General features: G+C 50.1%; 1 protein-coding gene across 1 annotated transcript; it reads right to left on the bottom strand.

Annotated features, from left to right (window-relative positions):
• Positions 1 to 880: 880 nt before the first annotated feature.
• Positions 881 to 20,402, bottom strand: LOC110484435 (uncharacterized). Its single transcript, XM_077788718.1, is given in 7 exon segments — positions 881 to 3,474; positions 3,477 to 4,113; positions 6,000 to 6,051; positions 8,473 to 8,546; positions 9,370 to 10,035; positions 18,653 to 18,726; positions 20,312 to 20,402. Coding segments are annotated over 6 exon segments (1,590 nt in total). The 5' UTR covers positions 18,671 to 18,726; positions 20,312 to 20,402; the 3' UTR covers positions 881 to 3,331.
• Positions 20,403 to 21,983: the final 1,581 nt, after the last annotated feature.

The following is a 21,983-nucleotide window of genomic DNA, read 5'->3' as shown; positions in this document are numbered from 1 at the left end:
CCCAAAGACCCCTCCCAACTCAATCTGAGGGTCCCAATCCTCTCCTGCTCAGAATCCTCTTTTCCCCTGCTCTCCCACCCCTTCCCCATTGTCCCTCCAGCTCTACCTTTCACCCCTGGGCTTGGATTTGGGGATCCAGGCCCCTCCTGTTCAGTTTGGGGATCACATCCCCCCTTTCCCTCAATTCAGGCAGCTCCTGGCAGGTTTTCCTGGGAGGAATCCCTGAGTTTTGGGACTTCTAGGATGTAGCTTAGGAGGAGAACAGCTCTGTCGGGCTTTCCCCTCCCTGTTGTGGCCCCTCAGCTGTCCCCAACACCCTGGGGGTGTCGGGATTTCCCTCCTAGGGACAAGGACGTTCATCCCCTTCCAGGAGCCCAGTGCCCAGCTGGGGCTCCAGGTCAGGGGTCCTTGAGCAGCTGCCCCAGAACCTCCACCAGAGTCTCCCAGCGCAGCTGGAGCCGCTCGGCCTGGGCTCCCCAAAGGCCTCAGCAAGGTCCAAGTCCTGCCCAGGAACCCTCAATTTCTTCAAACCCAGCATCCCCCTCATCCCCTGCAAGTTCCTCCCATGGCACCGGCCATGGTCATGTCCCCACTTGTCACTGCCCATGTCCCACCATGTCCTCACCCATGGCTGTCTCCCCACCATGTTTCCATCCCTGTCACTGTCCCCCATGTCTCCATCCATGCCTGTGTCTCCCCTTGTCCCTAGGGATGGGCCTGTCCCCGTCCATGTCCATGTGTGCCCATGTCACTCTCCATGTCTAATGCTTTTTCTCTTTTTGAGCCTGGTCTTATAAGCTCTCAGAAATAAGCATTATACCCTTGATAGCTCAGCTACCTCAGGTGGCATAAAACAAGCAGGATGGCTCATGTGACAGTGTTGGGAATAAAAAGTTTTAATAAAAGGCAAAAATAAAAAAGCTTTTTACAGAGAAAAGCCAAGTCAGGGCAAGAGGTTCTTGCTCTTGCTAAAACACTTCACAAAAGCAATTAACTTCTTTTGTTCTCTTCTTTTCTAGGGAATTGCTTAGGTGGGACTTTTTGGCTCCTGTCCAATTAGCTACCCTTAAGTTTGAGGTGAAGTCCCAGAGGTCCTATGAGGTGTCTTTTAAATTGAGGAGAGAAACACCTGGCCTTTTGTCCTTTTTAAGGGAACAAAAGGTTAACTTGTTTACTCTGTCAACAGAGGGCACATTCTTACATGTGTCCCACCATGTCTGTGTCCTACCATGACCACATCCACTAACTTAGTTCAATGTCTATTTTTACTTCAATATTGGATATTTTAAAGGGATAAAGAGAAATGAAAACAAAATCAAGGCCAAAAGAAAAAGACTTTCATGTCTATGCCGGCTGAGGATCCACGTGCTTGGGTGGAGGGAAGAACCTTTTGGTGGAGTTTCTACCCCACTGTCTCCAAAATCTTGGTCTTTTCCCCAGTTTTTCCACCATCTGGCTGCAGAAGACACCCTTGGGCAATAGGAAATCAAAATCGTGGTATCCCTGAAGTTGGAAAAAACCTTGTCCTGGTTCAGAGCAAATTTGGGAGAGAACCTCCAAAGGGATTCCTCTGGAAAGCAGATTCAATTGGCTCCTCCCCCAGCCAGTTTGGGAAAAATATCTCCTTGGAGAACAGTGGAAAAAACTGTTTTTTAAAGAATAAAACCTAAACAATATTAAACAATAAAACCTCTTGCTGCTCTAAAAGAGAGACAAACTCAGAAAGTCCCTCCGTGGGTTGTAGCTCAGCTCACTCAGTCTCTTATCAGTCCCTCCAGTGCTGGAAATGCCACAGTCCAGGCCTGGCCTGCTGGGCCACAGGTGTGAGCTGCCGGTGCTCTTTTGGGTGCTCAGGCCAGAGCAGGTTTAAACAGGTCCAAAGAAAAGGGAAAAGCAGCCACAGTCCAGGGAACTTCTCTGCCACAGCTAGCTCAAACTAATTAACAGCAAAGAAGAGCTCTGTACCTCTGTCTGTCCATCTGCAGACAACCTGGCCCAGGAGCAGGAATGTGGAGGAGTGAGTGCAGTTTTTGAAAACATACTCTGCCCTTCTCTCCCTCCTTTGCTCTTGGAACAAGTCTTAAAGCTGCAAAAATTATAATTCACCATAAACAGAACAGACAATTGGAGATACAAGCATCATATAGTCAACCTAGGACATACCTCCAAGACCATTCAGTATTCTTTGATGCCACCAGAAGATAGGATTGAATGCAAAAGATTTTATGGAGTTGAAAGTCAATAAATCTGCTCTTCCCAAGGAATTCCCATTGTTGGTCTGTGCCCCAATGGATGTTCCTGCCACTGGGTTTATCTAGGTGCCCACAGGGAACGAGGAAGATGTGGAGCCTCCCAGCCAAGTGTCTTCCCAACACAGATGACCAGGCCCATAGATCACCAGGGATCTGCCCAGTGAGGGTCACTGAAGATCATCCAACATGGATCCTCCCATGGAGGATGGAGCTGGGAGGAGTGTAAGAAGCTCTTCCCACCCTTGGGGAACTCACAGGGCTTCCCCCCTTAGTGGCGCCTCCTTTGGTGTTTGAACAAGGCTGAGCTCTGTGAGAAGCTCTTCCCACACTTCCCACACTCGTAGGGCCTCTCCCTGGTGTGGATGCACCGATGCTCGGTGAGGTGGGAGTTTATCTTGAAACCCTTCCCACAGTCGGGGCAGCGGTAGGGCCTCACCTCTGTGTGAAATTGCTGATGTACGAGGAGACTAGAGCTGATCTGAAACCTCTTCCCACACTGGGGATACTCGTAGAGCTTCTCCCCGCTGTGGATGCGCTGGTGTTTTCTCAGGTCTGAGCGCCACCCATAGCTCTTCCCACATTCCAAGCAGGTGTAGGGCCGTTCCCCAGTGTGGATCACTGAGGGAAGAGTATGCTCCTCTGCACGGTGGGGGTGTAGGGAGGCAGAGATCTCTGAAGCTTGCTCTTGAGGGGAGAGGTTTATTCAAAGATTCAGGAATGCCCAAGCCTCGTGCTCTCAGGCGTAGCACATGGTCGGGCTTAGGAGGATGGGGGAGGGGAGAGAGAAACGGAGGGTTTAGGAGAGGGGAAGCCCCAGAGGGGGAGGAAGTCCAAGAGGGGAGGAGGGAGGAAGTCCAAGAGGCTGCATGGCCCCTCGGAGCCCCCTTTTCAGGGGCTCCCAGGTGGGCTGGGACAAGGCATGGGCCAATGGGGTTACAGACTCTGTTTTAGGGGCAGGTACAGAGGTGCGGGATGAACCACAATCTCTTGAGGGGTGGGATGGAACAGTCCATTTCACTCCAGGATTCATCCAAGGGTAGAAGTGACATTCGGCTAGCTAAGATAACAATGATATCTATCTATCCTCTGCAACAGATCACCCTGTGCCAAATCAGGGCTGAGCTTTCTCTGAAACTTTTCCCACATTCCCCACACTTGTAGGGCTTTTCCCCAGTATGGATCTCTTTGTGTTCCATAAGCTGGGAGTTCAGGCTGAAGCTCATCCACACATCCCACACTCGTAGGGCTTTTCTCCAGTGTGGATCCTCTCGTGTCTCCTCAGGCCAGAGCTGTGCCTGAAGCTCTTCCCACATTCCCCACACTCATAGGGCTTTTCCCCAGTGTGGATCCTCTGGTGTTGCATCAGGTAGCCCTTCTGGCTGAAGCTCATCCCACATTTCCCACACTCAAAGGGCTTTTCCCCAGTGTGGATTACCGAGTGCTGCATCAGGCAGCTCCTCTGGCTGAAGCTCCTCCCACACTCCCCACACTCAAAGGGCCTCTCCCCGGTGTGGAACCTCTGGTGAAGTCTCAAGCTGGAGCTCCAGCTGAAACGCTTGCCACATTCCCCACACTCATAGGGCTTCTTCCCAGTGTGAATCACCTGGTGATGGATCAGATCCAAGCTCGGCCTGAAACCCTTCCCACATTCCAAGCACTTGTGGGGCTTCTCCCTGTCATGAGGCTTCTCCACCAGCTCCAAGCTCCGGCTAGATCTCCGCCCGCCTTCCTGGCTCAGGGGGGCTCTTTCCTCCCTGCAGCTCCCTGGGCTGGGTTTGATGCCACTCCTTGTGCGGGATCTCCAGGGCTTTTCCTCCTCCTCCATTTCCTCCATTTTCATTCCTCCCTGGGAATGAAAAATCCTGGTTTGGGGAAAAAAAAGAACAGAGCACCTTGGACTGGGAGTTCCTCCTGTCCCCACTTCATCTCACAAAGTCATTGGGCATCATGTGTCTGTAAGAACCTCCAAAACACCAAGTTCAGCATAAAAATCCTCCAAACTTCAAGACACAGATCATAACCTCCCCAAACATCAAGATGCAGCAAAAACTCTCTCCAAAGTATAAAGATTCTGCACCTTAAAAAAAATAAAGCAACAACATTTAACCCAATAAAGCTGAGAAATGTCATGATTCACCCCTGTGAAAATCGTGGAACCCCTCAACAGTCACCTGCTGCATGTGGGGTGGCAATGCTCCTGGGGCTGAGGGGAGGCTATAGATACAAGGAGGGATGGAACCTTGTGGTGATCCCTATTTCTGCTCCTCCTCCTCCTGTATCCCTATTCTTCCCTCACACTCCTCTTCCTCCTGCTACTCTTCCTTTTCCTGCACAATCCCACCTTCTCCTGCCACATCCATTGTTTGACCATTTTGTTCCTCAAGCCTGCTTCTCCCTCCCTTCTCGGATTTTGTGGCATTGCTCAAGACCTTGGAGACAGCTGCTCCCAGGCAACGATATGTAAAGATAGCACAGGGGGCCAAAGAGTTGTTCCTGCCATTTGTTGAGAGGCTTGCAGCTGCTTTGGAGAAGCAGACTGATGATGAGACTTTGAGACAGGTTTTGTGCAAAACTTTGGCAAGGGACAATGCAAATGAGGACTATAGGAAAATTATAGATGCATTGCCAGGCGATCCGTCATTGACAGACATGGTCGAGGCTTGTTCCAAAGCTGGTACAGTGGACCATAAAATGTCTGTTCTGGCAGCATCTTTGCGGGTAGGCCTGTTGTCCTCAGGGACTGGTTGGTGCAAGAAGGGGAAGAAAAAGGGCAAGCAGGGGCAGGGGACAAAAGTTAAGAAGGGGTCAGACTCTAATTTTCTGTGCTCCAGGTGTGGTAAACCAGGTCATTTTGCAAAGGAATGCAAGTCTGCTTAACATGCTAATGGTAAGCATCTGACAGGCTCGGGAAACGGGGGCAGGAGCGCACAGGGGAACTGCGCGCTGACACAAGTGATCCCCCAGAGCGCAGCACCAGTGCAGGGTGCCCCAGTCAACTCGACACAGGCACCCACGGCTCTGCTGGGGTGGATGTACACACCGCAGCAGCAGTCATCTTAGATTCTACTGAGGTGCACAGGGTCCCTCTGAATGCATTTGGGCCTTTAGGTCATGGACTGGGTGCATTGTTGATGGGGCCATCTAACACTACCCTTTTGGGGGTCTTTGTGCACCCGGGTGTCATTGATTCTGATTTTACGGGCTAGACTTGTGCTATGGTTTCCACACCCTCCCCTCCTGTCGTTATTCCAGCAGGAACCCACATTGCTCAACTTGTGCCTTTCCAGTCGTGTGTTCCCAGGGCAGATCAACTGATGCATGGAGATGGTGGCTCCAGATCCACGGGACTGCAGCGAGTCCTCTAGTCTGCGCTCATTTCTGCCAACCGTCCGCAGATGATGTGCTCTGTGATTTTACCAGGTGCCAGCCTGCCTTGGATCCAGCTGCAAGGTTTGATCAACACCGGGGCCGATGTGACAGTCATCTCTGCCTCTGTGTGGCCTCCTAAGTGGCCTTTAGACTCTGTGGGAGTGGCCATTGAAGGCTTGGGGAGTGCAGCACAGACATTTGTGAGCCGGCAGGCTGTGTTGATCAAAAATGCAGAAGGGCAGACAGCTAAGGTTCGGCCCTATGTTACTGCAGCTCCGGTCACTCTTTGGGGGCAGGATGTGCTGGCAGCCTGGGGTGTGCGCATTGGGATGGATTTTTGACAGGGGTCACTGTGTTGAAGTTTGCAGATTACCCTACACTGCCTTTACGGTGGCTGGTGACCTGACCCGTCTGGGAGAACCAGTGGCCCCTGCCATTTGAAAAATTAGTCACCCTTCAGGAGTTAGTTCAGGATCAGCTTTGCCAGGGACACATTGAGTCTTCTACCAGTCCCTGGAACACTCCTGTTTTTGTGATCAAGAAAAAGTTGGGGAAATGGAGGTTGTTACAGGACCTCCGAAAAGTCAATGCAGTCATGGAAAGCATGGGGGCATTGCAGCCTGGTATGCCCTTGCCTACCATGCTCGCTGCAGGTTGGGAAATCTTGATCATTGATTTGAAGGATTGTTTTTTTACGATCCCTCTGCATCCTGATGACAGACCAAAATTTGCTTTTACTGTGCCTTTTGTCAACAATGATCAGTCTGTATGAAGATATCAATGGAAAGTTTTGCCACAGGGCTGCAAGAACAGTCTGACCATTTGTCAATGGTATGTGGCCCAGGCCTTGTCCGGAATCCGCGAGCAGTTCCCTGACGTGTATTGTTATCATTGCATGGATGACATTCTGGTGGTGGCTCCCACTCAGGAGGAACTGCAGAGGGTTTGGCCTCAGTTGTTCTCCGCCTTGCATTCTTATGGACTGCAAGTGGCTCCAGAAAAGGTTCAGAGCTGACCTCCTTGGAAGTATTTGGGGGTCAAGATTCTGGAGCAAACCATTCAGCATCAGAAGGTGCAATTTCCAGAAACTATTGCAACCCTGAATGATTCCCAGAGATTGCTTGGGGTCCTCAATTGGTTACGTCCCTATCTGGGGCTGACCACAGCACAGCTGTCCCCGCTGTTCAAACTTTTAAAGGGGAGACCGAGACCTGAGTTCGCCTCGGAAATTGACTCCTGAAGCGCAGCAAGTGCTGGAGGAGGTTCAAAAGGCTCTGTCTACTCGCCAGGTTTACCGAGTAGACCCTTCGGTTGATATCACTGTTTTCATTACCTATCCAGACAGTCATCCCACGGGTATCATTGGCTAGTGAGATGAAAAATGGCCTGATCCTTTGCACATCTTAGAGTGGGTATTTTACCCCATCAACTCAAAAAGATAGTGTCTTTGCTGATTGATTTGGTTGCCCAGCTGATAATCAAATGCCATTATCGGTGTTTGCAATTGATGGCAGCCGATCCTGCAAGGATCGTCCTTCCAATGGAACGGGACACCTTTGAGTGGGGTCTCATCAACAATGTTCCTTTGCAATGTGCACTGCAAAATTTTTTAGGGCAAATTGTTTACCATCTGCCCAGTCACAAATGTTGCAACTGGCAAAGACAATCAATCTATCCTTGCGACCGAAAAATAGTCAAGTGCCAGTGCGGGAACCCACTCTCTTCACTGACGGTTCAGGGAAAACGGGAAAGGCCATTGTGACCTGGAAGGAGTCTGGATGGCAAGTGCTGGAAGGCCACATGTCCGGCTCAGCCCAGTTGCTTGAGCTGAAAGCCGTTGCTATGGCATTTCAGAGGTTCTCTCAGGTGCCTTTGAATTTGGTCACTGACTCTGCGTATGTTGCAGACATAACCAAGTGGCTGGATTGCTCACTGCTGAAGGAGGTCAACAATGCCGTCTTGTTTCAATTGCTGAGAGCATTGTGGTGTGCAGCTCAGGACCGGGTTCATCCATACTACATCCTGCACATTTGGAGTCACACCACTTTACCAGGTTTTATAACTGAAGGTAATGCCAGGGATGATACGTTGGCTAACCCTGCGTGGATGGCACCGCAGCCTGATAGAACTGCACAAGCCAAGGCGTCACATGATTTTTTCATCAAAGTACACATACTTTGCAAAATAAGTTTGATTTGACAGCAACCGAGGCTCGTGACATTGTCAGCTCTTGTGCTGACTGTCATGGGTTTGCTGCACCTTTACTGGCAGGGGTGAACCCCAGAGGCCTGAAAGCCTTGCAGCTCTGGCAAACAGATGTTACACACATTGCCGAGTTTGGTCGACTCAAGTATGCGCATGTGTCTGTCGACACCTTCTCGTCAGCCATGTGGGCAATTGTTCACATGGGGGAGAAGAGTCGCGACGTGATTGCTCATTGGAGAATGGCTTTTGCAGTTTTGGGGATACTTTCATGCATAAAGACTGACAACGGCCCTGCCTATGCCTCACACAAGGTACGTCAGCTTTTGCGCCTGTGGGGAGTCTCACACAAGTTTGGCACTGCACATTCACCAACACCTCAAGCCATTGTTGGATGCACGCATGGCACTTTAAAGTGTGTTCTGGAGAAACAAAAAGGGGGAATGCCAGGAGAGACTCCACACAGTCAGTTGGAGAAAGCTTTGTACACAATCAACCATTTAACTGTGCCAAAGAATTCAGAGGTTCCTGTTATTTTGAATCATTTTCTCTCACTGCATTCAGCAGGTGAGAAGCACCTGCCCCAAGCGAAGGTCTGGGTGTGGGACCTTGTCACCAATAGGTGGGAGGGCCCATGAAACCTCATTACTTGGGCCGCAGGTATGCATGTGTCTCCACAGGTATCGGGGTACGATGGATACCTGTGAAGTGTGTTCGCCCTGACTTGAGACAGCAGAAACAGAATGTGGTCAACAGACAGCCTGTGAACGGTGACCATGGTGCTGACCATCCATCACAATCTTCAGATGATGTTCAAGACACCGACCATCAGTCAGCCGGCCCCTCCACAAGGGGAAAATGAACATTTGATTTGCTTTGCTTTTGGACATGGACTGGTGACGAGTTAGACTGCCAGCATTACAAGCAGACTAACAATGTTTTAGTGTTGGTGATGGAGTTTTAGATTTAACAGTTAAATTTGTAAAGAGTTATGGTGTAAGTCAAAATCTCTTTGACTGTTCTGAGTCATCATCCAATGGGGGTTTTGAATTATCAACTAGTGAACCTCGGAGTTGTATTTGTCCTCTTCTTTGCAAGGTGTTCTGACAAACCCCACCTCCTTCTTTAAACAAAAAGGGGGAAATGTGGGTCTCAGATTCAGTCAAATAAAGAAACTGAGAGTTTCTAGCCAGGCAAAAAGCCTGGGAAAGAGCTGGGAAAGAATGTAAATAATTCTTTATCTCTCTTGTTTATCACATTCTTTATAGTTAAGTTCTATCACTATGCGTCAAGCACTCTGCACCAATGCTGTAGGTTGTTTTCACTTCAGAACCAAAGGATTTGATCCTTGTGAAGCTCTGTATAAAAGAGCAGTGTATTTTGAATAAATCGGAGTTTTACTCTCAGCACCTTTCTGAATCAGAGTCTGAATCATTCTCGATCTGCCTAGAGAGAGATAATACAAGCTCTTCCCTTTCTTCCCTCACTCCAAGCTTTTCCCTCACTCGGGGTACTCACAGGGCTTCCCTTAGTGGCACCTCCGTTGGTGCTGGGTCAAGGCTGAGCTCTGTGAGAAGCTCTTCCCACACTTCCTACACTCGTAGGGCCTCTCCCCAGTGTGGATGCGCCGGTGCACGGTGAGGCTGGAGTTGTGCTTGAAGCCCTTCCCACAGTCGGGGCAGCGGTAGGGCCTCTCCTCTGTGTGAATCCGCTCATGTACGAGAAGAGTGGAGCTGCTCTGAAACCTCTTCCCACACTGGGGACACTCATAGGGCCTCTCCCCTGTGTGGATCCGCTGGTGTTTTCTCAGGTCTGAGCTCCACCCAAAGCTCTTCCCACATTCCAAGCATTCATAGGGCCTCTCCCCGGTGTGGATCACCATGTGCCGGACCAGGTCCGAGCTGTCTCTGAGACTCTTCCCACACTCTCCACACTTGCAGGGCCTCTCTCCAGTGTGGATTCTCTGGTGCCGGATCAGGGTGCAGCTCCAGCTGAAACCCTTCCCACATTCCAAGCACTTGTGGGGCTTCTCCCTGCCATGAGGCTTCTCCACCAGCTCCGAGCTCTGCCTGGATCTCCGCCCGCCTTCCTGGCTCAGGGGGGCTCTTTCCTCCCCGCAGCTCCCTGAGCTGGGTTTGCAGCTCCTCCTCCTGCAGCATCTCTGGGGCTTTTCCTCCTCCTCCATCCAGCCACGCCCCAGGAATGACAAATCCTGGTTTGGGGAAAAAACAAGAGGAGGGCACATTGGACTGGATGTTCCTCCTTGCCCAAGTTCATCTCAGGAAGTCATTGGGAATCTTGTGTCTGTAAGAATCTCCAAAACACCAAGATTCAGCCCAAAAATCCCACAAACTTCAAGACACAGAACAAAAACTCCCTAAACATCACAACTCATCAAAAGCCTCCTCCAAAACATAAAGATTCAGTTGCCACATAAAACCAAAGCACCAACATTTAGCCAAAGAAAGCTCAGAAACACCAAGATTCACCCCGTGAAAATCGTGGATCCATTTCCATAGTCACCTGCTGCATGTGGGGGGAGCAGCGCTCCTGGGGCTGGAAGGAGGCTGCAGACACAGGGAGGGGTGGAACCTTCTGCTGTTTCCTCTTTCTGCTCCTTCTCCTCCTCCTCTTGTGTATCTCGTCTTCCTCACACTCCTCTTCCTCCTTTATTTCTCCTTCTCCTGCTCAATCCCACCTTCTCCTGCCACCTGCATCATTTGACCATTCTGTTCCTCAAGCCTGCTTCTCCTTCCCTTCTCCTCCTGCCCCCAGGCCCAGCACCCACTGCCGGCTCCCTCTTCCCCCCACACCCACAGCATCCCAGCGCAGGGGCAGGGATGGACCTGGGGCAGGTCGGGCTGGGGCAGCGCTGGGCTCTCGGCCGCTCCCGCCCGCACTCGGTCCCCACTGCAGCTGCTCCCGCCAGGACAGCGCGGGGGGGCCCGGCCTTGGCGCTGCCCCACTCCCACCTCCCCAAATTCCCCTCGCGGGGGCCCATGGGGCCGAGGGGGGGGCGCAGGTGGGTCCAGGTGGGGAACGCGGGGAGCTGCGAGTCTGCCTGGCAACTGGTGAGTCATCAGCGCCGCGGGCTCTGATTGGCTGAGCTCGGCCTGAGCCCTGGGGCTGCAGCACAGAGGGGACACCCTGCTCCAGGGGGGATGTCCCACAAACGGGGGACCCCATGGAAGGAACCACAGGAAAGTGTCTTTACAAACAGATGCTGTGAATCTGCTCGGAGATAGGGTCAGCAACCTGTACATAAAGGAAGTGACAGGAAAAGCCATCAGTTTCAGAAAATGTTATCAGTTGATGACACAGACTGCTGCTCAGCCAAGGTCCTGCTCAGTTCATGAACTTCCAGAAGAACAGCAAAGACATAACAGAGCCATGAATATCCTTTGCGATATAAAAGCAGGGAGCATATTAAGGGGGTCTGTAGTAGCTGGATTGGGGAGTCTGTACCTGTCAAGTACTTCAGCTAATGGGGAAAGCAGAGGGAGATGTGGCCAGGAAATTTTGGATGAAAAAGAGGCTGTGTCCTCCAACAATTGGAGAGATCCCATGGGGAATGTCCCATGGCCTCTCCCATTTTTAGAAATGAAATTACTTTTACAGAACTCCTCTGTTTGCTTTGTGGACAGAATTCTCTGCTGATGTCAATTTTTCCGCACACCCTGGGGCTCATCCCCAATTCCTTCCACTCTCGGGGGCAGTGGGCAGGGAGTGCAGCTGAAGGTGCCTCACCCACTTTGGGTGATCGGCTCCCTTGGCTGGCAGCACCGGGGATTGATTGGGGACCCGGGAGTGACCAGGAGACAGACCAGTAACACATCAGGGGGGTCTGTGAAGAGTCAGCAGGGAGAGACCACTGAAAATCTCATCAGTGAGTGCCCTGGGATCTTTGGGGAGTGAACATGGCAGGGCACCCATGGAGGGGAGAAAAGGGAAAGGCAGGGAGGGGTCCTGGCCAAAGGGATAATGACCCCAAAATGTCTCTGAAGGGTCCCTTGGGAGAATGCTGAGGAAGTGGAGAAGGGATTTGTACAACAGGGGATGGATGGTGTTGGTGTGCTGGGAAGGAATCAGGTGAAGGGGAGTGTGCAGCAATATGGTTCAGGCAAGAAGCAGCAGGAGGAATCTATGTGGTAAGAAAAAGGATGATGGAAAAGAGGAGGAACAGAAAAATACTCTGGATTGGGATGTTTTTCCACAGAGTCTTAACCTCACAATTTGCCAGCTGATATTTTGAATTCCCAGTTGCCCAAGACAGGAAAAGAAGGAGGTCAGGATGCCAGGGGTTTCTCTGCGGTGGCAGCGGCAGCACCGGGCGCAGAGGTGCGGCACCGGGAGCACGGGCTGGGGGCCTGTGGGGAGCTGCGGGGCCGGGCCAGGGCTGTGGGGCAGCCGGGGCTCAGCGCCGGGCGCTGCCTGACCCCACCAGCCCCGGGCAGGGCCGGCAGTGGCCCCCGGCCCCCAGGAGGCTGCGGGACGCCCCGGCCGCTGCCCGGCCCCGGGGAGCTGCCGGCCCTGCCCGCCGGGGGGGCCGCCTTTGGACACTGCGGCAGGACAGGCACCGGCTCTGCCACACGGGCTGGGCAGGGACCCTGAGCACAAGGGGGAAAACAAAGGAACAGCTGGGAAATGCAGAGTGCACATGGAAGGATCAGGATTTTCTGTTCACGATTTCGTTTGGGTCCCTGCAGAAAGGAAAGGTTTTGCAGAAAGCTCAGCAGCTCTCACAGGATGAGCACCCACAGGCAGTGACCGGGCTGCAGGAGTGGCACAAGAAGGCCCTGCAGCACTTGGGCACAAGGGCACAGCAGCTGAAGGCAAGAAGGGATGAGCAAAAGGCCAAGCTGAAGGCAAAGGCCATGGCAGAGTTCCTACAGCCCCTGAGGGATCAACCCCAGGGCCCAAGGGGGCCCCAGCACCCAGGGCATGACAGGGTCGGCCACAAGCGCCTGGCAGAGGCATTGCCCTCCTGGCCAGGGCAGAGCCCACCCAAACAGCCCCTGGGAAGGAGTCAGGGCTCCAGCTGCAGCCCACAAGGACACTGCAAGCACAGACAGCAGCACCCTCAGCAGGAGCAAGTCCACCCCTGCATGGACATGGATTGTCAGGGCTCTCTGAGCTCCCATCCCACCGGGGACCCACCACACTGGAGCCCTGGAGAACATTCAGGCTGGGCCTGCATCCAGAGGAGGCCTCTCCTGATGGACACAGGGGCCTCTCCATCCACTCTGAATCTTACACCTAAAGGGGGAAAATTGTAAAGGAATGTTTTCATTATTAAGGGAATAAATGGGAAAGCTGAGCTGGTGTCATTTGTTCAATCACTATTAGGAGCTGTGGGGGATAGATTTGAAATAATTTCTTTTTCTTCCTACTCTGATTGTAATTGACTAGGAAGGAATCTGATGGTGGCATTGTAATATTGTAAAAGGTGATACAGAGGTTATTGCTGCTGTACCTTTGTGTCAAATGTCTGGCAAGGCTTGTGCTGAAGTTGAAATGTAAACTTTAAGGAATTTAGAGATTTTAGAGGAGCTAAGATTTTAGTTAGAAATAAGCTTTACTAGAGTTAATTAAAATAATAATAATAAATGAGTAGACTTGATGAAGTCAGGAGTTAGTAGTTAACTAATATTTTATTGCTTGTCAGCACAATGTTTAGTTAGCTGGGTTTATAATGAAGAATATAGAAACTGATAAATAGCTTTTAGGAACATAAGACAATTGTGGGCCTCCTCTGTTCTGAAACTAATTGAAGACAAGGAATGGGAGTTCTACCAAGAGTTCATTTGTCATATTTGCATTGAGAAGGTAGAAAGGTCAGAACGAGGAAGACTTCATTTACTTCCTCCTTTTAAGACCTCTCCCCATGAAAGGGACCACAGACCCATTTCAAGGGACAAACTAAGCATGCTTAATAGCTTTTGGAGTGATTAGAATACGAAGCGGGTAATGGGATGTACCAAAATTATGAATATGTATTTGTATTTTGTGTACTCAATACTTGTATGGATAAAAATACACTGTAATCACCTGCAAGGTGTGGTGTGTATTTGGGAGCGATCCCGCACGATGCCCAGCGTCGAATAAACACACACTTTCTAACTTTAACCTGTTAGAGAGGTTTTTGTCCATCACAGTTCGATATCAGTACTAGATCAATACCCATATTTTTTCAATAAATCAAAGTGAACCCAGAGGTGTGGACAGACCCAAAGGGAAAATTTGATGTGGAGCCTCTCCAAATTACTTGGAAGCAAACAGGACAAGTGGTGTCTAAAAGCAACACTCTGTTCCAGGGGAGGGAAGGAAGGGCTCACAGCCTGGTATGGAGTCCCTGCTAAAGGCAGGGCTCTTGGAGCCAGGGATGTCTCCCTACAGCACTCCTATCCTGCCAGTCAGGGAATCAGATGGCTCCAATGAGGAGGACAAGAACAAGTGGTAGACAAAGACCCTGTGAAATGGCTGAATTTTCTGGCTATAAACATCTTTTGTGTATCTGAAAAAAAAAAAAAAGTGCAAATGGTGGAGAAAAAGGTTAAATATTAGGGATATATTTTGCTAAAAGTTTGTTGTGGTTTGACACAAAGAGGGTCTGGGCAACCTCAGAAGTAACACTTCCCAGGACGAAAAGGGAGCTGCAAAAATTCTGAGGATTAACAGGGAATAACACAACCTGGACTGAGGATTCTCTGTTCCAGCCAGAACATTGTAGGACTTTCTAACCCCAGACAGCTTCCATGCTGTGGTATGGACAGGAGAAAGTGAACAAAACTTGAGAAAATGAAAACCCAAAAATATTGATGCCTTAGCTGTGACTCTTCCAGACTCAGAAAAGAAATTGGAATTGTAGGGGAATGTTAAACAGGGCCATGCCAAAGGAATTCTTGGGCCAAAATGTTTCACCCAGTGGCCAGAGTGGCCTCATTGCCTGCAGAATTGTGCAGCCACAGCTTCAGCGGAAACCCAGGCCCAAAACCTGATGACAACAGGATCTCCAACTGTTCCAGTCTGCCATCAAGTTCAAGCTTTGATCTCCAAAGGAGCCTCGCAATGGATGAGCAGTGCTCGGTTATTACAGTGTGAAACTTGTTCAGTGGCACAGGAGGATTCAGAACTGAGGACAGGGGAAGGGTTTAACCCAGCCTCCTGTTTGAACAGCCCACAGAGGGGCTGGGAAGAAACCCAGCACTGCATTCAAGTGACACAGCTCCAGACCCAGCCTGGGGGAGATTCAGGAGACATTGCCTGGCCTGAGGCAGAAAATGTCTTTGTGGATGGCTCTTCAAGGGCAGCAGAAGGGAAAAGAGTTCCAACACACGCTGTTATTGAGGAAAGGGAATCAGACAAAGCACAGGTTACCCCCCATGGTCAGCTCAACCGGCACAGCTGTGTGTGCTTGTAAGAGCCTGGCACTGAAATGCCCTGAGCAGGAAGGCTTCAATATCTTCTGGTGACACCATCTCACCTAACAGGGGGGCAAAAGCAATTCTGATTGCTCAGCAACCACTGGATCACTTACTAAGGCATTTCTAAAAGACATAATTCCAATAAAAGGGATTGTGGAAGCAACAGACTCAGAGAGCAGAACTCATTTTACAGGAAAGATCCTCCAGGGGGTTATGGCAGCTTTAGGAATACAATGGGACCTCCAGAACCCCTGGCATCCCCCACAGCTCAGGCTGGGTACAAAGAATGAATGGGGAAAGAAAGAAACACCTTTGGAAGCTGGGGATAGAAACCAAGAGGCCATGGGTACGGCTTTTGCCACTGGCTTGGGCAAGAAGAAGAGCCAGACCTAGGGCAGATATTCAATTATTTCCCCTTGCAATTGATCTCAGGAATCCTTACCTGGTAATTCTGAACCTAGTGCAGGGTGGAGATAAGGGATGCACATTTAAAGCAGTCTGTGGCCAGAATCCTGTCTCTGGTGCAATCTCTCCCCCAGGAAGCTGGGCTGGCACAGAGCCTGCCTTGGCACTTTGCTGTTGCCAACATCCAAGCAGGACATGGGCTCTGCCTAAGGAGTGCAAAGCAGCACCACTGGTGGCCAAGTGGCGTGGCCCATGCCAAGGGGCCCCGAGGCCAGAAACAGCCGCCAGCACAGCTGAACACGGGGGGACCCCTCAGCCTGGGCTCCAGGTCTCTGCAGCCCCGGAGATTTGCACTTCCCGCCTGCAGCAGGAGGATGGGAGGCCCCCCTGAGCCTGCACTGAAGGCAGCGCAGCAGCAGCCAGGGCTCCACAGCGGGGCAAGGCCCTGGGCCTGCCCCACACATCCTCTGCTGAAATCCTCGGCCTGGCCACCCTCCTTGGGCAGCTCCAGCCACCGGGGCCAGCCCTTGCTGACACTGCTGCAGCTTCAGTGCTCTCTGGGCCTGCACTGCCACAGCTGCTGGGGAGACACCGGGACAATTCCACTCTGGCTCTCACTCACACTCACACACTGCCCTGCCTGGCACTGCATCCATGGAAAATAGACCAGCTCATAGACTTGAACATTGTTAACCTTTGATTTCTCTACTCAGGCTTGCTTTGCCTTGGCCTTGGGGAAAGAAATGTTAAAGGTTTTGTTAAGGGATGTTACACCACTCAGTGGAGATGAGTTTAACATCTCAACACACTGGGAATGGCCCAAAAGAGACCCACAAAGATAACGACCAGCAGCAAAACATCAACCCCAGCAGCAAACAGCAACCAACACCTACCCCAGACACTGCCCCAGGCAGGGCTGCAGACACCTGGTCTGCAAAAGGCTGAGAAGGAAATCCAGCACTTCCCACCTCATTAACAGCACAAGCAAAGGAATACTAAAAACTGCACAACTTGAAACTACAGAACATTAAACCAGTGGATTGAGATTGCTTTAGACTGTACCAATTTTGGGAAAACTCAAGTAAAATGCACGTGTCATGGAATGATTTTCTCTGCACACCCGAGCTATGTGGGGATGGAATGATCTCTGTTGCACATCCTGGTCAGAATCAAGTAATGCCTTGACTCTAACACTAAACATATTGGTGGAGGTTTTCTTTTTCCTGCAGTATCAGTGCAAAGTTTAGAGCATTAGAGTATTTTTTGTAATAATCCTACTTCTGTATTTCCGGTTAGGTTTCGGTTAGGGATGTAAGAATGAATTTTTACTCCAAGGAGAAGTAGAAAAAACTGAATTGCCTTGGAATTTTTTTGTGTATGTTTCTGTAAGAGATACCAAAATTTTGGTCTGGGTTTTTCAACACTCACCTTTAGGCTGCACTTTGCAAAACTAGAAGAGATTTAAAGGTGACCCTTTAAGTCACAAATACTAAATGGATTATTTGAAAGAAAAAAAAAAAAGCAGCAGGTTGTGGCGGGGGGCACAACTGAGGCTGCTGAAGGCTGCTGTGGAAGAGAAGCTGCATTCCAGGCACCCAGGAGGAGCTTTAGAAATGCAAATTAACACTGCTGGGGCAAAGTGGGGACAATGTACCTGGCTCTTCTTGCCTGGGGCAGGAACTGGCTGATTCCCTCTGCCCCTCACCCCAAGCTCTGCCTGCTTGCACAGATGGAATCTGCACAGCTGAAGGCAGAGCCCATGCTGAGGATCTCTGACACTGCAACAGAAATGGCTGAAGCTGCAAAGGGAAACAGCAAATGGAGAATGTTGTGAAAACTTCACTAAAATAAGGGGGGGATCATCTCTCTGCCCACTCCAACATCTGCTGTCACTGTCTGTGCTATACAGGGTGTATCAGAGCAGTGGGGTTTTTGCTATAACAAGTTCAGGGAAATCAGTTGGAAATCAAGAATTTGATGATGGAATAACAAAAATGGGGTCAATTGATGCAGCCCCAGCTTGAGGCAGAGCCCAAAAATGGGGAAAAGTTTAACAGCCAACAGAACAAATTCTACATCACCATGGACCAGCCACTGGGAACCCCAACAAATTTGTTAAAAATGCATGTTATATGGCTCTATGCAGATAGTTACTCTATGCATTATATTATATTGATTAGTTGTGCTGTATTAACATTTTAATAGTATAGTAAATGTAGCTTTGCAGATAAAATGAAGCTTTAGTAGTTAAAAGAGAAACTATGTATGTGGAGGAGGGGTTTAAGGAATGAGATACTCACTCAAGGAACACCTAAATTTTCCGGAGAAGAGGAAGTTATGGTTTTCTTACTATAAGAAGCTAATTGTGTATTGTTTTAAGGGTGATTCCTCTAGATCCCAAGGTATGTTCGTCTTGGTTTAAGTGCCTGAGCATCCGGACCTCTGTAATTGTTTTTTTTTATTGTCTTGTAAATGTCCTAACTCTAAATTTTTATTACTCTAAATGTATTACTACTTTTTTTACCATTTTACTATTATTAAACTTTAAAAATTTTAAAAACCAAGTGATTGCGTTTTTCACAAATTCCTATCAGGAGGCAGAGAACCCATTTATCATTTCAATGGCATCATTAGATTACAAGCTGTACTCAGAATAAGAACCAACCAGACAGCTCCAGCTCCTGACCTTTTTCCGACCAAGCCACTGAAATGAGGAACACAACATTTCACCAGGGGATGGGATCAGGTTATCTGTTAGCAGAAAAAATAGGAGTTTGTGGAAAACTAAGTGACTCAAACTGCTGTTGGCAAAGAGATGACAAAGGAAAAGTGCTGAAAAATATAACAAAGGAAACAGGAGAGCAGTTTATGTATTGGTAAGCATGGAAAGGATGGAATGAGACACGCTTTCGTGGCTCCCTGGCACACCAAGGGTTAAACGAATGCTGCTTCTCCTCTTCTGTGCTGCAGCAACTCTCATCTTTTTACCATGCTCCACACCTCGGCAGTGCAGCTCATCCAGCAACTGAGCCAGGGGATGCAGGTGGCAGCCAGGCCTTCTGATCCACAAACACCTACAAAAGGACAGGGAATGAGGGCACCGAGAATAATCCCAAAACCAAAGAGGACACGGGAAGGACAAAACAGAGTCAAGGAGTGAATCTGCCTGGAGATAGGGCTGGGCACTTGTAGATAAGGAAGTAACTTGGCAAAGTGTGTCAGTCAGCTGAGGAACACCAGAAGGCACAACACCTTCAGCACTGACCTGGCCTACAGAGAGAGCAGGGCTCAGCCAGCACAACCAGGAGCAGCAATATTCCTTTTTGCATAATAAAAAACAGGCAGAGCAATATTTTCAGGCTTTCTTTTGCAGAATTCCCTGCCACAGGCAGGTTAAAGCCAGCAAGTCTGTGTTTGCTTAGGATTCAGGGAGTACATTTCACAATCACACTGGTGCAGGACTAAAAAAGGCTGCAGAAAAGTCGGGACTAAAGTAAAACTAGGCTTCTAATTTCACGCACGAGGACTGCACTTGAGCCCCAAAGAAGGCTGGAACTGATCTCTGAGATGGAGAACAGCAACATGACTTCGACCACAGTCACATGGGCCATCGCTGGGGACCACAGTGGCTCCTGCGGTCCCTGCCAGCTGCTGTGCCTTTTTTGTACCCATTTCAAACAGATCACAGAATTATAGGATCAAAGAATCAAACAGATCACAGAATCATTTGGGTTGAAGACTACCACAAAGATGATCCCGTTCCACCCCATGTCGTGGGCAGGGACACTTTCCCATTACCCGGTTGCTCCAAGCCCTGTCCAGCCTGGCCTGGCACTTCCAGGGATCCAGGGGCAGTCACAGCTTCTCTGGCAGACCTGTGCCAGAAATTCACCACCCTCACAAGAGACAATTTCTTTCCATTATCCCATCTAATCCTGCCCTCTTGAAGTGGGAAGCCATTCCCCCCTGTCCTGGCATTCCAGGCCCTTGGAAATAGTGTTTCTTAATCTTTTTTGTTGGCGGGAGAAACCATCAGTTCCAATAAATGTTCCAAATTGACCCAGACAGCTGCTCAAAGTCCCGCTACATTCCCGAACTTCGTGGAGAAGAACAAAGACTTTGCAGAGCCATGAATATCGGCTGTTATACAAAAGGAGGGTGCACATTAACGAGGACAGGCAGCAGGCGCATCGGGAAGTCGGAACCTTCCAAGGAACTCAGCCGGTGGGCAAAGGCAAAGGGAGATACGGCCGGGAAAATGAGGATAAAAAGGAGGCTGCGGACTACAAGCACGGCAGAGAGCGCACGGCAAATGCCCCACGGCCTCTGCCCCTGCTCGGCAATAAAGTCACTTTTACAGGACTCCTCGCTCTCCTCCGGGCACACAAACCTCCGGCGACGGGAATTTCCCCGCCCGCTCCCGGCCGCGGGGCAACCCCTCTGTCCTACCCACAGCAGCCGGGCCGAGCCAGCGCTGCTCCGGCAGCGGCTCCTGCCCGGCCCCGGCGGGAAGGAGACCGCGGGCAGCCGCTCCCGCAGCGCCCTCAGCCCGGGGCCGGCACGGGCCGGACACGGCACCGGCGAGCCGCCGGAGCCCCCTGCCGCCCCCTCCGCCCGCAGCCGGCCCCGAGCCCCCGCAGAGCCCAGCGCGGCTCCCACCTGCGCCGGGGCCGCCTCCGAGCTCCGCCGCCGCCGCCTCACCGCGCTCCGGCCGCTGCCGCCGCGGCCGGGCCCGCACAGCCGCTCGGCCAATGGCGGCGCTGGGCGGCCACGGCCGCCCTCAGCCCGCCGCCGGGGCCGCGCCGCGCCCCGCTCCCACCAATCAGCGCGCCGCAACCGCGACTGACGGCACCGGCGGCCAATGGCAGCGAGCTCGGGGCGGGCTCTGCGCACGGCCCCGACTCGCCCCGCGCTCTCGGCGCCCCCGGGCAGCGTGAGGGGAAAGCCGGAGATGAGGAACAGCCCCGGCACGGGCCCGGGCCCGAGGCGGGATTGAGCTGCCCACTGAAGCGATACGCGGAATAAATAAATTGACTCCACAACTCAATGTAGTTATGAAGTGGGTATGTATGACAGCGCCCGGTACAAGTGAGATAGCTCTCCAAAATCTTGTGCCCCGAGCTGGAGTTTGTCCCACAATTTTATTCACAAAGGTGTTCCATATGCAATACATTACACAACTTTTCTATGCATATTCAACCCCTGGCCCCGCCTGTCTTCGCCTCTCATGCTAAATAGATCCACGCCCTTCTGGGCGTGCGTGGTTTTTTGTGGTGGTCTTTACAGGGGTCTCTGGTGTTCTTCTGAGGCTGAAACCATAGCCTTCTTCTGCATTGAACTTTTGAACTCTTCTCCTCTGCGCATGCGCTTTTGGCTTTCTGCTCTGTTATCTGGGTAAGTTTATCATCCTCGACAGGGGAGCCTCCTTGTCTGAATTCTTTGCATTCCTGGTCTTCTTTGGTATTTGTCTTTTTACAAGAAGCTTTAAAGATTTTTTTTTTTTTCTTTATGTCTTTTGCACTATGGCAGAGGTTTCTTAAAATTCAACACATGATTCTACAAACATGATACATTCATTTTGATACATTCATTTTGATACATTCATTTTTGATACATTCATTTTGTTAGCTCAATTGATCTTTGGAAAATCTCTTATTTCAGTCCCCCCTTTTCTTAAAACATAGTAAATTCTTTTACTAGATTTTACTGTTATGACAGTTTTCTTTCAGCAGGATTCCATGAGTTCTAGAGAGTGAAGTTAGAATGGCCACATGTTGCGACATATTCCAATTCCACAAAAGTGTTAACATAGACATTATTAGACTTATAGTAGCTAATATTAATAAAACAATAATGGGGTGACACAGAGTGTTCATGATCCCCATTGCAGTTGGTGACCATCCAAATAGTGCATCCCACCAGTTATGACTTCCATCTTGTTTTATTCTTTGCAGGACTCTGTTTATTTCAGTTACATCATGATGGACTGTAACTAGAGTTTTCTGCCCATTTTTGTGAATTTCTTCTAAAATTTTGATTAGATCTTGATGTTTCATTAATTGTTTTACCAGGGTTAAATTCATTCCAATAGGTGTGGGTAGTAATTCATTGTAGGTTGTGTAGTTTGATTTTATTAACTGGTGGGATACGACTGGTGCTGAGTATATAAAGTCACACCCAGTAATCTTGATGAAGTTGCAAATATAGAAATTGGAATTATTTTTACTAGATAAGGGGACTTTGTTTTTATCAATTTCAATAACATTTCACACAGTTCTCAAACACACACAGCCATCACCTATATATACTAGTATAGTTTGTTGGTTGGTGT

Source organism: Lonchura striata, chromosome 28 (assembly GCF_046129695.1).
Source record: "Lonchura striata isolate bLonStr1 chromosome 28, bLonStr1.mat, whole genome shotgun sequence".
NCBI lineage: Eukaryota > Metazoa > Chordata > Aves > Passeriformes > Estrildidae > Lonchura > Lonchura striata.
This window is presented reverse-complemented; position numbering and strand designations above follow the sequence as displayed.